Source organism: Elephantulus edwardii, unplaced genomic scaffold (genome assembly GCF_000299155.1).
Source record: "Elephantulus edwardii isolate Elephantulus edwardi_28Jun2011 unplaced genomic scaffold, EleEdw1.0 scaffold00204, whole genome shotgun sequence".
Lineage (NCBI taxonomy): Eukaryota > Metazoa > Chordata > Mammalia > Macroscelidea > Macroscelididae > Elephantulus > Elephantulus edwardii.
Genome location: NW_006399954.1, coordinates 5,723,421 through 5,738,064, shown reverse-complemented (window position 1 = coordinate 5,738,064; position 14,644 = coordinate 5,723,421). Strand labels below are relative to the sequence as shown.

The 14,644-nt window shown below is 41.0% G+C and overlaps 1 protein-coding gene across 1 annotated transcript in view; it reads left to right on the top strand.

Moving 5' to 3' along the window:
* MCTP2 (multiple C2 domains, transmembrane 2) overlaps window positions 1-14,644 on the top strand; it is a 312,863-nt gene that overhangs the window by 92,681 nt on the left and 205,538 nt on the right. The window contains exons 8-9 of the mRNA XM_006897193.1: window positions 8,742-8,906; window positions 11,005-11,135. Coding sequence (XP_006897255.1) covers window positions 8,742-8,906; window positions 11,005-11,135 — 296 coding nt within the window. The remainder of the gene's footprint in view (window positions 1-8,741; window positions 8,907-11,004; window positions 11,136-14,644) is intronic.

Genomic DNA, 14,644 nt, shown 5'->3' with positions numbered 1-14,644 from the left:
ACTGCGTCTGCGCACAGCACCTTGGCCAGTCCTAAAGTTCAGAGCTGGTGTGGGGGCGTGACTGCGTCTGCGCACAGCACCTTGGCCAGTCCTAAAGTTCAGAGCTGGTGTGGGGGCGTGCGAGCCGGGTCGGGGGGGGGGAGCAATGCGATACCTGAAGATGGGGTTCGTGGGTCAGAGCTGCAGGGGTGTGTCCCGATTCTCCTGCTATCTTTTAACAAGCATTCCAAGTGATATGGTGCACATCCAGGTTTAAAAACCACTAGCATGAAATTGTCATTCCGAGCTGCCTTTTGAAATCTTCTGTTCAGCTCTTGAGTATCTTGAATTCTTCCTTGTGCTTTGCGCTCCAGTGCAATCTTCAAAGTTTCTTCTGACATCCATTTTGGTCTTTTCTTCCTCTTTTGTCTTTGTAATGAACCTTTGCACTCTTCTTGGATGATAACCTTGATATCCTCCCACAACCCATCTGGACTTCGTTCATTTGTGTTCAAAGCCTCATACCTGTTCTTGAGATGGTTCAGGGGGGATAGACTCAAAGTTATATTTTGGTTCTCATGGATTTGGTTTAGTTTTCCTCAGCTTCAGCTTGAACTTGCATATGAGTAGTTGGTGTTCTGTTCCACAATCAGCTCTGGGCCTAGTTTTCAGAGCTGATATTGAGCTTCTCCAGTGGTTCCTTCCACAGATGTAATCGATCTGATTCCTATGCATACCATCAGGTGAAATCCAGGTACATAACCTGCGTTTATGTCTCTTAAAAATGTGTTTGCGATGAATAAGTCATTGATTGTGCAAAATTCAATAATTCTATCTATATCTTCATTTCTGTCTCCGAGTCCATGTTTTCCAAATACTGATTCTTCTTCTCTGTTCCCGACTTTTGCATTCCAGTCACCCATTGTTATCAATGCATCTTTATTGCATGTTTGATCCATCTCCAACTGTAAAAGTTGGTAGAAATCTGGAGAACAACCACTTGGCCGACTGACTAGAAGAGATCTATATTTATTTCCATACCAAAGAAAGGTGACTCAACAGATTGTGGAAACTATAGAACAATCTCATTGATTTCACATGCAAGCAGGATTCTACTGAAGATTATCCAAAAACTACTGGAACAGCACATTAGCAGAGAACTGCCAGAAGTCCAGGCTGAGTTTAGAATGGGTCGTGGTACTAGGGATATTGTAGCTAATGTTAGGTGGATCTTGACAGAAAGCAGGGAGTACCAGAGGAATGTCTGTCTGTGCTTCATTGGTTATGCAAAGGCATTTGACTGTGTGGATCATAACAAACTGTGGCTGACTCTGAGAAGAATGGCAATCCCAGAACACTTGATCATGCTAATGCAAAACTTATACTTGAACCAAGAGGCAGATGTCAGAACAGAGCAAGGAAACACACATGGTTCAAAATTGGGAAGGGTGTACGCCAGGGATGTGTTCTGTCTCCATACCTTTTCAACCTGTATGCAGAACAGATCATCCGGGAGGCTGGCCTCTATGAGGAGAAATGCGACATCAGGATTGGTGGAAGATCTATAAACAGTCTGCGTTATGCAGGTGACACAACCCTGCTTGCTGAAACTGAGGAGGACCTGAAGCGCTTGCTGCTGAAGGTCAGGGACTGCAGCCTTCAATATGGACTGAGGCTCAATGTCAAGAAGACAAAGATTCTCACTGCTGGACCAATTGGCAGCATCAGGATGGATGGTGAAGAGATTGAGATTGTTCACAGCTTTAGTTTGCTCAGCTCCACAATTAACACTCTTGGCAGCAGCAGCCAGGAAATTTCAAGATGTATTGCCATGGGAAAGTCTGCTGTTAGGGACCTCTCTAAAGTACTCAAGAGCAACGGTGTGTCTCAGGAGACAAAGGTGAGTCTGCTATAGGCCATGGACTTTGCAATCACTTGTTATGCATCAGACAGCTGGACAATGACCAAGGAGGATAGAAGGAGAATTGACGCCGTTGAGCTGTGGTGCTGGAGAAGAGTACTGAATGTACCATGGACTGCCAAGGAAACTAATAGGTTCCTCCTAGAGAGGGTTCAACCATGCTGCTCCTTGGAGGCAAGGATTCTGGGGCTTCGCCTGACATACTTTGGACATGTTGCCAGGAGGGACGGGTCCTTGGAGAGGGACATCATGCTTGGGAGTGTGGAGGGACAGCGCAAGAGGGGAAGACCCTCTATGAGGTAGATTGATTCGGTGACTGGGGCAGTTGGGATGAGTGTGTTGGAGGCAATGATATTGGAACAGGACAGAGCAGAGTTTAGAGCTGTTGTACATAGGGTTGCTATGGGTTGCAAGCAACTTGACGGCACATAACAACAACAACAGCATGAAATACTGTATGTTGTGGGGTTCTTGGAAAACTAGGAGGCAAAATGAGATAAGTCAGGAAAGGTAGATCTTGTAAGCATGTAAATAGGACTGCTAGTGCTTCAGAATTTTGCAGCGGTGGACTGGGCTGAGGCAAATGGAGTAACCAGATTGCAGAATATAAGGAAGTATGGCTCCAGAGGTACTGGTATGCAGTGTGTGAGGCTGGTGAACATTCTTACATTTTTCACCTATAGCCCCTACATCTCCATAGCCCCTGTTTAGGAGACCTGGGGGTCTGAAAACCATTATTCTATTCAGCTTCTTTCTGAAAGACCGGAAGCTCATGTCTATCCAGAGGTGCCTCAGGCACAGGATCTGTCATCTACTTCCAAATTTCTGACCACTGGAAACCCTGTGGGGCACATTCCACCCTCCCCCATGTGGGGTGGTTTTGGGTCAGAGAAGGGACTTGGCAGAGCCCCACCTTTAGCTGAGGTTGCCCTTGAAGTATTTTTGGTGAATTATTGCCATGGAAAGATGGAATCCAGATACAATGGCCATCAGGGTAAGGCAAATAAATAAAAATAAAGCTGATGATAAATATTATAGATGTGAGCCCAGTGTTTAACTGTGAGCTTCCTAAAGGTCAGAACAAAAAGAAAATCCTGTTGAATCATAAGACCTTGATTTTATTTTATGTTGTCATTGATGTGTGCCATCAAATCCAAAATAACCCACAGCTGATCCTCCAGCAGGTCTTCAGAGGCAGTAAATCCTCTTTCTTTTGTGGGTCAGCTAGTGGATTTGAACTACATATCTTTGCATTAACAGCATAATATCCTTACCACTAAGGCAGATGTACATTAAAAAGAAGCTTTTCCTGGCCCTCAATCCTGAGAAACTCTGTGGATTTATAGTCTTTATCTATTTTTATCTCTTCTTAATTTATTTTCTATTTTTAAGGACAATAATTGAGTGATGATGGTCCCTTATCACTTAACAATACTAAATTCAGTATAAAACTTTTATAGCTAATGTCAGTACACACAGATTATTCATATCCATGTGACTGTGATGTATTTTAATTTGCAAACATAAATCTCACCTTTCATGTTCATGTACCATGTGGGGAATTTAAAAGGTTTCCTTTATATCCTAATGGAGGGTTCTGTGTGTAGTTTTAGGACAATTTATGCCTGGAGACTCTTTAGATGATGTAAAGGGGCTGCCTGGCCCCTGCATGTGTGTGACTTCTCATGTCAAACCATGAAAGCTGTTGACAAGGAACAGTCTCTTTGCATGTTGAAAAAACTTAAAAGGAATATTTCTGTGAAACCCTTTATAGGCTCAGCATTTTGACTTCCTGCTCTATTTTTTTAAGTCAGTCAGTTTATTTCTTTTTGTTTTTATTTAATTGATTACTCACCTTCTCTGAGGGAAAAGTGGTGGTACATAGAGAATTGTCTTGCTAACTCCAAAGCAGCACTTCTGTGCTAGTTCAAATCCACCCCAGCCACTCTTTGGAGGTAAAAGTAAGAAATCTCATTCCAGGTGATCTGCAGTCTTAGAAATTTGTTGGTCAGCTCTGAGTCAGAACTGATTTGAAAACAATGAGTTTTGAGTTTGACCTACCTTCTCTTCATGACTTAGGAGAAGAGATGATCAAAGTCCAAGTAGGATGCACTGACAACATTGGAACAGTTCTGCTTTATATTCGCGTAAATCAAAATGATAGAGAAAGTACTTGTGCAACACTTGGCACCAAATATGTACCAATAGCTCTCTACTTCCCTTCTTGCCCTCTCTGTTTCACCCTGGGGGTATTTTGTATGATTATGCAGGGCATTGGTCAGCATGGAGTCCTCGATAATATCCTTGGCCAGTGTTGAAAAGGCTGGAGGTTCAAGTCTGCCAGTGGTGCCCAGGAAGAAGACCTGACACTTGACTTTTGGGACATCAGCATTGTGGACCATGGCAGCATCTTCCGGCTCTGCCACACGTGGGGTTTTTGTGAGGCATACTTGCTGTTTGTTTCATGATCAATGTGGTCGTTTCTGAGTGGTGACACGGTTCCAGGCCATGTTCCTTGTCACGGCTGCAGGCCGTGGCCCTGGCTCCCGAGATGTCATGCCCTCCTCTCAGACACTTGCTTCACTCTTGATCTCCTACCATTTCCTTTGGCTGACAAATTGGAAGTCCTAAGTTGCTTTGTCCATCATCATTGGCTTTCCATCTGCAGCTGTGCCAAGGAACCATATCTCTATAGCTGGACCCTTGGCCGTAATCCTAAAATATTGTTCCCAAGTGGTAGTCCATAATGTCCTAGGAACTATACTTGAGTTACTATTTTGAGGATCTGTTCTTGACTAAAAACTTATAGGAATTCTCTGCTTTGTGAATTATTCCTCGATGTCTGTAGATGGAGCCCTGGTGTCTCAATGGTTAAGGATGTGGCTGTTAACAGAAAGATTGTTTGTTTGAACCCAGCCAGCCTCCATGTGCTTCTGCAGAGATGATAGCCCAGAAAACACCGTGGGACCATTGTGCTCTTTCACATGGCGCTGCTGGGGATTGAAAACTCATCCCAGGGCACCCTTCCAACAACAAAGCTCTTCTCTTTATGTCTTCAGCCTTTGCTGTCTTTCTCACCTCCTTTCCTTGACTGTGGAACTGTCAGAACTCAGGGTAAATTTATGTTCTTGAGGCTTGTTTCAGTTTTATGAAAGTGAACATGTTTGAAGTAAAATGCTTCCGTTCACGATTAATAACAGAAGTGTGTTATTAATCCAGACTCAATTGCTTGCTTTGTGTAGAAGAATGAGTGTGGGTTTGGTGGGGTGAGGACCCATGGATGAGAGAGAATATGAATGAATGTACATAGAAATCGTCAAAGGTGCTGATCCTCAAGGAAGAAAGAGAAAAAGAACAAAACCCCTAGGTACTATATTTCATCCGGTACGTCTGCTGAGAAATTAGGGTCAGGAGCCAGAAGCTTCGAACTCTCTCCTGATGTTTGTTTCGGTTCAGGTGGGGCAAGCTTCCCCTTAGATGGGTCATTTCTTTCTCTCCTTTCACAGTCCAAGTTGCATTAAGATGATAAAGTTTATTTCTAGACTGAGGTACAGACATGAAATCTTGAGCTATTCAGCTAACTGAGTGCAGAGGAAAAGATTTATTATGGGAACAGAGGGAGTGTGTGAGGAGCGCGCACAAGGTTCGGAGAGCTCAGCTCTGCTCAGAGCTCAGGCAGCATGGCCCAGACCCTGCCCCAAGCCGAGAATTGCTGTTCTTAAACCTGAGTGCAAGTTCCAGGGACAGAAGCAAAGTTAATGTCAGTGTAACTAAGAAAATTCCTTATCACATTTAACATGCATTATTTTTGAAAATCCGTATCGTGCCGTTTACAGAACTAGTTAGGGAGAACTAAGTAGAAAAAGTGAAATGACATTGTTAACATTTTAGTCTTTGCTCCATGCAAGTTACTGCTTTGAAATCCACTGGAGGGTTATGTATGAGTCACCTATGACAAGGACACATAACAACAATAAGCAGAACAAAGGGAGCTCCCTTGGTTTAGTGGTAAGGAGTTGTGCTGCCAACTGAAAGACATGTGGTTCAGATCCATGAGTGGCTCAGGGGGAGAAGGATGGGCAATCTCCTCTTCTGTGATTTATAGACTGAACACCACTGGAGAGTCCCTTCTGAGTCAGTTCTGACTCAAGGGTACATAATGACAACAACATCAGCAACAGCAAGCAGAAGGACGGTCACTTACAGACTGCTCTTTTCTATCTGTGAACTGTGCAGTAAATATTTCTCTTATCCTACTGTGTCTTCAGGGGGATGGGATGGGAGAAACTTGGATGGCAAAGAGCAAGCCCATTACATCAAACATGACTGTGTTAAATACGAACATGTTCAAATTCTGAGTGAGATAGATAAAGGCTTTGATGGAAAGTGGGTATTTCCCAGGGACATTACAAGCAATAATCCAGATGTCATGGTGTAATGCAACTGGTGTCCCCGGATAGATCAGGAGCCCCAGCCAAGCCCTGGCTGGTGGCGGCCTCTGCCTGCCCTCGCATGCTGTTCTGCCATATGGAACCCATCTCCCAGCCCCTTAATAACCAGCTTTGGATTCCATTTTCACAGAGCTCATAGAGCTAAGTGGGGCTGTTTTATGGACAAGTTAGATAGAAGTCTTTCCAAGATAAACATCCAATTTGAAATTAGGACATACCAAGCCGCAAAATTATTTTAGGGCATATTTCATGGAAACTCTGCCATTTTTCTTAGGCAGTTGCCAGACTGTAGGATGCCCTTTGATCTCTCGTGGACATTACTCCCTGTTTTATAAAAAGGATTTTGAAATAGTTGCAGTGTTTAGGGAGGAATATATCTGTTGGGACTTTGAAGCATGGCCATGGGATAGTTCATGCTTCAGCTTTTTTTTGGTCTGCAAGTCAAACTTTAAGAAGAAGAAGAGCATACAAAAAAGGAATTGCTGCAGGAGACATGAATCAAAATCTCATTTTCTTTGTAAAGAAAAAAGTTGTCAGCCTATGTGTCTAATCAGCTGGATGAGGAATCATATATATAACTCCATGTCTGTCTATTCACATAGGTAGTTATATATGTAGAGTGCATGTATTTGTATGCTTCCTGAATGTTTGTGTGGTTTTTCAATACAAAGGAAAAGGCTTACTTTTCTTTCTTTCATAATCCTTCACTATTGAATATTTTAAATAGAAAGCCTACTACTGCAGAGAAGATTTAAGAAATACTTATTCATGTTTACCATATGAGAAGCTGTTTTTAATCTCTTTAATTTATTAAATCATTCCTCACCTGCCCTCCTTACTTTAGGTTGGCACCCTCAGTACCTCTTTGTACGTGTGTGTGTGTGTGTGTGTGTGTGTGTGTGTGTGTGAGAGAGAGAGAAGCAATAAAGATACACATTTTGGAAGTACGTATTTCTTTCCATGTAATTTGTGTAAAGTTGTTAAAAAATTATCAACAAAATAACTGGTGTATCATTGTTGGAACATTTATCAAGAAGTGATAGAGTGACGTGAGCTGGATGAGGTAAGCTGGCATGTAATTAATAGGATACTGACATGCCATTTGTTGTAATAAATTGTGACTAACTGGTGTCCGAGCAAATTGGTGTCCAAATGATCTCTGAAATATATTGGGCAGATGACAGGCACAGATATATAGTGTTAGAAATTCATTGCTTTACTATGATACTCAATGCCATGTACATTCTTCAGCCCACTTATTTCTCCTTCAAATAAAGACATCTGTGCTCACGCCACTTATTAAGGGGGGAATGGAAGTGATCAAGGCCAACTAAAAGCAGCCGGGGAGTCAGGTGGGAGCCACCTTAAGCTGACTCAAAAGCACACTGTTGAGATTGTCAGGGAAATGTACATATGGACTGGGTGTTTGATGATATTTAGGAAATGACTGTTAATTTTTAGTGTTGGATCATACAGGTTGGTAAAGTCTGATAAGAGGTTACACTGTAAAGCATTTCAACAAGGAAAAAAACTAGCGAAGGGATAAATGGGAAAAAATTGGTAAAGCATTGAAATTTGTGGATAGCACATATACATTTCTTATACTCCTCTCTCTACCCACTTAAAAAGTTATATGGTGGAAATTAAAAGTACATAATATCCATCTTCTTTTGCAAAAACCCGAAGACCAAGTTCTGCTCCACATATCATGTGGTTGTTGTACGGCACCATTGACTTGATGGCAGCTAAACATTGAATTGTCTTCTTTATCATTTAATTAAAGAGTTTATTGGCCTTTTTCTATATTCTGTGCAAGATGTATATGAGAAAGTTCTATTATTAAAGTGGTAGGTGGAAACAAGTCAGTAGGTCAGCCCTGAGCCCCCTACCTGGTGCCAAGCTCTGTGAGAAGCACTTTATCCAGCTTCACAGCGCACCCCCTTCCCCCAACCCATGTCCTGCAGCCCAGGACCTGACATACTGGGACAAATTCAAATGTGAAGGATGACTTCAAAGCCATGAATTTTAAATACCAGGAGGTATTGTGTTTTCCTGGAAAGCAATACATTGTTCTTCTATCTCTGTTCCCCAGAATGCCTTCCTACTATTAAAATAGCCAAAGGCACAGTTTAAAATTCTTACCAAATAGCTCATCACAGTTGAGAGGTAAGATCACTGCTAAAAAGGCCTGCTTCTCTCCGTCTTTTTGCTATATTGTTGCAAGTGTGGGGCTTTCACAAAAACTCTCTTCTCTGGGTTTGCAGGGTAGTCAAAATAGGCAGGGAGTGATAGTTAAAATCAAGTATTCAAACCTGCAATTCCTGTGATCTCTAAAGTCACATTCACTACTTATCAGCAAGTTTATATGTCTTCTTTATTTTTTGCTTTAGTCCTCTTTGATACGCAACCTTCGACTCTCAGAGTCTTTGAGAAAGAACCAACTGTGGAATGGGATTATAAGTATAACTTTGTTGGAAGGAAAGAATGTGTCAGGAGGAAGCATGACAGAATTGTTTGTTCAGTTAAAACTGGGAGATCAGAGGTACAAAAGTAAGGTAAGTTCTGTCAATTCTGTAAGGAGAACAGTATCCTTTAAGATAAAAAAAGAGAGAGAAATATTTATCACTCTAAATTTCACAAGAATTGAAATAATGTCTTTTTAACCTTCCCAACTATATTTCATTGTGGCCCAGACAACAAAATAATTATATAAATAAAGTCCATTTATAGTACTGTTTTGATTGCTTAGTATAATTTATTATAATACTGTAACTTTGAGCCTAGTAAAGCTCATTAAAGAAAAGAGTTAAGTACTTGATATTTTTAAAATGTAAACTATGTGTTTTGGGGAATGTAGAAAAAGGATGGTAAAAGGTTTTCAAAATCTTTCAAAAATGGAATGTTATAGTATGTTTGGATTAAAATACTTGTGATAGATAGCAAAAGTGTTTTCAAAATCACATATGCTTTGATTTCTCATACTTGGTACTATTAATTTTAAAAACAGCTATTTGCTGCTGTTTGGTTTTGCTGTGATTTTAAAAAAAATGATTCATCTAAAGTACTTCAAGTGATTTGTTTTAAATAAAAGTGATGTTTTATAAAACTAACTTTAAAAATACAAATTCCACTTATTTTTAATCTTAGTAATTCAGTGTGACTTTTATTTAAAAAACTCTTGTCCCCAAACCGTGGTAATTAATTGGTTTTACATAACTATCAGACAGAACTATTTCCTATGTTTTATGGACTGAGGGAGTCAGAGTACTTGGAAGTTAAGTCATTTGCCAAAAGCCACATAGACTGAAAAATCAGTGGGAGATTTGAATGTAGACCAGCAGTTCAGTTTTTGCAAGTAAAGGGCATGATGGATGTCGACAAGTTAGAATGTGATTTAGGAAAGTAAGAGACCTTCTCAGCTGCCCAATTTTGAATGCAATATCAAATATTAGACTTTGTTAACATGAGCACAGAAGGAGTGGAGCATTGGAGACACATAATGAAAAAATTTAGTTATAGGAAGAATTGAGGGTGAGTTAACAGATAATAGAAATAGCAGATAATTATTGTACAGGAAAACCACATCCCTACATGAAGATTCCTTGAGCCAGCCAGAGTCAGGCTAAGGATTTATAGACAAATCATTCAACATTAAGTGCACTTAGCCCTTCGGTCTCGGGTGAAGAGCAGAATTAGTCTAATATCTACTGCATTCACCTTTGGGCATGATATGTTTAATTTGTAGTCCAGTAACCTTTGACCCTTACCCAGATTTCTGAATTCCATGGTCTTATTATTTCATGTGGCATTGGCTCCCACTCAAGTATCCATGTTTTTTCTGTGCAGGAGTAGTATGGTCACAGTTGACACTGTGTCACCCTAGAGACTGACACATAATAGCCAGTGTTTTACTTCATTTTATCCCAAAGTTGAATATATGGTTAAAATGAAATTTTTTAAAAAATGAAATCAAGTGGAAAATTCTTGCAGAGAACTAGACACTTAACTGTTTGAAATAACTTTTGGAGAACACTGGTGAAGTTCTCAGTTCTCCCTTGTTCAGTTTTAATTGTGGCCATACTGGGATTTCCTTGTCTCTACCCTACTGTAGGCACTGGGTTCAATAACCTCAGATTTAAAAATTAGTGACAGTTTACCTACTATGGATGTCTTACTTAATGTGTCTGGATGAGTTTCATTAAGAGGCTAAACTGTTAATTTATATAATTCTTAAATCAACATAGAATGGCTATGCCAATAAAAATGTTACTTTTGTTGAATTAACCGATTAGGGTTATCTGTGGGAAGAGAGAATAAGTGTAAAATGTCTATTGATAGATACATGGTTTCCCATGGAATAAGATTATTGCTGCTAATTGAATAAATATATAAATAAATAAATCTAGAGGACATCTAAAGAACAGTTTCTGGTTTGTTTTGGGGTTGTTTGTTTGTTTGTTTCAAATTCCACCATGCTCAGAAGTTGTTGTTTTGTTCTTTTAATTTCAAAGGGAAAATTTAAAGTGTGAGGTGTGGCAGGCATCATTTTGACTCCCCTTTTATTAGAGTCTTAGAAATGAAATGCATGTGTAGCTGATTGTAGTGATGATTAACGTTTTAAGAAAATAAATATTATAACTGCATGTTTTCTAGACACTGTGTAAGAGTGCAAATCCCCAGTGGCGGGAACAGTTTGACTTTCACTACTTCTCTGACAGGATGGGCATTTTGGACATTGAAGTCTGGGGAAAGGACAGCAAAAAGCATGAGGAGCGTCTGGGCACGTGAGTCTGCTCTGCTTTCTTCTTCCATGCGCGCCGTGTGGAGCTTGTCATAGCTTGGGGCTCATCTGGGGTCAGGATGGTGCTGTCTGTGTGTGGAAGATTTTCCCCTACTCCCGAAAACCATTAAAAAAAAGAAAAGAAAAGAAAAGTAGGATGGCCAGCCCTAACCAGTAAAAAGGTTGTTTTGCTTTAATTTAAAAATTCTTCTTAATGTTGCTAAATGCCATTCAGTATTAAATAAATCCAAAGAAATTGTTATGTGTTCTGAATCCTGTAGGGATGAGGATGGAGAGGGGAGGGGATCACAGAGTCCCAGAGTTTGGTGGGTGGAGGGAGGGAGTGAAGGAATTAGGAAGGATCCAGAGAAGGTCTGAAAAGACAGGGTAATATTGGGCACAGATCAATGGTAATTACTTTTATAAAACACAATACATGTGAATGATCGTATGAAATGCAGCGTTATTGAAGGAATGTGTGAAATGCAGTGTATATGAATAGAATACAATACATACAGATACTGTATGCAAATCAATACAAAATAAAAAGTAAATGTAGAAAAGAATAGAATGTCTCACATCAGACTCTATCCCATGTAAAATTTTATTTCAGTTTTACTACTTAGTAGGATATCCTATAATTCTCTAGGAATATTGGACAAACTGTCCTAAATGAGATAAACTTTAAGTACACTTGATGAGTTTTGTGGCAAACAGTAATGAAATTTATTGACACCATATTTATTTTCTTAGCTTTGAATTTCCCCATTTTAGTTTAGGGAACCATATAAATATATAAACCCACAACAGAAAAACCAACAACAACCCTGTTGTCATAGATTCAACTCCAGATCTTGGAGAAGCCCATGTGTGTCAGAAAAAAAACCAAAAACCCCAACAAAACAAAACTCTGTATTCCACAGGGTTTTCAATGATTGATTTTTCAGGAATAGTTTTTATCAGGTCTTTTTTCTGCCATGCTTCTTTGTCGATTTGAACCACCAATCTTTCTGTTAGCAGTGGGGCATATGGATATATTGATTGTTTACACCTTCCAGGAACTCAGATAGAAATACAGAGATTATATATATATATATATATATATATATATATATATTTGTTGTTGTGTACTATAATACTATAAAGTCAGAACTCACTCATAGCTGACCCTCCAGCAGTGGCAGTTAATAGCACAGGAGGAGATTGCCCATCCTTCTCCTCTGAGCAGCTGGTGGCCTTGAACTTTGTGCCTTCAAATTGCAGCACAGCTTCTTATCACTAGGCCACGAGACACATATATCCACCAGTTGCTTCCCGGGAGGATGGACAGTCTCCTCTGTGATTTACAGCCTCTGAAAACCTTCTGGAGAGTCAGCTATGAGTTGGTCCTGATTAGATGGTAAACAACCTATATATTAGGGCCACCTTCTAGGGCTCAGCTGAGGAATACAATTAAATGAGATAGTACATACACAGTGCAGATGCAGAGAGGGGCTCTTGCTGTCGATTTTCCACAGAAAAACAGCACTGAGAGTTAGTTCCGTTATTCACATTTTATAGATGAGACAGTTCCATCCAACTTAATGCTGAGCCTGAGAACAGCAAATGGGAGTCGGGAGTCTGTTTTCAAAGTTCATATTCTTTCCACCAGACCCTCATCTCCCTCCCTCTCCCCCCATATGCATACAAGTTACCAGAAATCTCAAAGTAGAATATAAGTCCTTAAGGGGACCTCAACTAACCGCTGTTGTGCTAGATTTGGTGTTGCTTTTATTTGTTTTTTTGTGTGTGGTTGTTGTTTCTTTTTAACCATATTCTGTTGAACCTGAGTTCAAGGGGCTACCATGGGGTCACCATTCAGGGAGTGGGACAGCCACAGAAATGTTTTTGAAGAAAGATGATGGCTATTGAAAATAAAGCGTGAAGACCACTCATCTAGTGCAGCTCTGGTTTTGATAATGAGGAAATGCAGAGGCTTCTTGTTGTTGTTAGACGCCCTGGAGAGAATCCTCTAAACAAGAGATGTAAAAGTTGCCCTGCCCTGTCCTCACTATCTCTGATATGCTCCAGTCCATTGTTACAGTCACGGTGTCAGTCCATATCCTTAAGAGTTTTCCTCTCTTTCTCTGAGCCTCTATAGAGGCAAATTGTTGTCTTGTACCTTTGAGTCATAACGAACCCATAGCTGACCCTCCAGCAGTTGTTCAGAGATAATTAATCACATGGGAGGAGATTACTCCTCTTTCTCCTGTGGAGCAGCTGGTGGATTCAAACCATGTATCTTTGACTTGCCAGTGCAACTCCTTACCATCAGGCACCAGAGCTCCCCCTCAAAGGCGCAGGGAAGTGAAATATTTTGCAATAAGGAGCACGAGGCAGAAATGGCATTAGAAGCAACTCACCAGTTTTTGTGCCATTTTTCCATGTGAAGTGCTGTGACCAGTGCCTGACACACAGTGTTAGCCATTTTTGCTGTCCTCATATTGGCCCACTAAGGTAGATGGGTGAGCGGTTTGGTACACTTTGAACGTTCCTCTGGGTTCCCAACTGATGCTTTGCATTGTATGGTGGTGTTTCACATGCTGCAGGATGTGCAGCAAACCTGACACTCGTGCCTCCAATGCTAGTAACCATCCTCACTTACTGTGGAGAAAGAGAAAATACAAACGCGCCACACACACACACACACACACACACACACACACACACACGCACACACTCTCTGCATTATTGTTGTTATTTACCATCGAGGTAGAACTGACCCATACCTGATGCTCCAGTGGGTTTTCAGAGGCAGTAAATCACTTGGGAGTTTGTCCATCATCCTCCTGGAGAGCAGCTGGTGGATTAGAACTGCTTGCCTTTGGGATTGTAGCTAGCTTCTTTCCACAAGGCCATACCCATGGGCACAGTGCTGTCTTTCTCTTCACCTTCCATTCTGTCTTTATCAAGAAATAGCAGCCATTGCACTGTGGACAATGTCCTCAGCAAGGCTTGAGCATTAGCTTGCTAACAAGACTTCACCACTCCTATAGCTACAATGTTGTTGTTGTTACTGTTGTTGTTGTTGTTGTATACCATAGAGCCAATACCAAACCATAGTTAAGTCTCCTGTGAGTTTTCAGAGTTAATTCCATGGGAGGAGATTGCCCATGCTTCTCTCACAGAGCAACTGGTGGCCTCAAACTGTGTGCCTTTGGTATTACAGCACAGCTTCTTCCCACTAGGCCACCAGAGCTCGCTGTAGGATCTCTGATATTTCATGGACATTGCCTAACGAGGTTGCTGGCTCAGCCTCTGACTCCTGGCCCACCCACGCAGAGCAAATGAGAGGTCTCAGGTGCTTATTGTCACTGTGGCCTATACCTGGGTTCTGCCAACATGGACGAAAGTGCGAAAGCGTGTGCTCTCGTGTGGGGCCGGGATGAGTTATGCAAACACAGAGAACACTGTGTCCCAGAGCACTATCTCACAGTCGGAATCTGGCCGCCTGTGATTCATGGCCAGAATGTT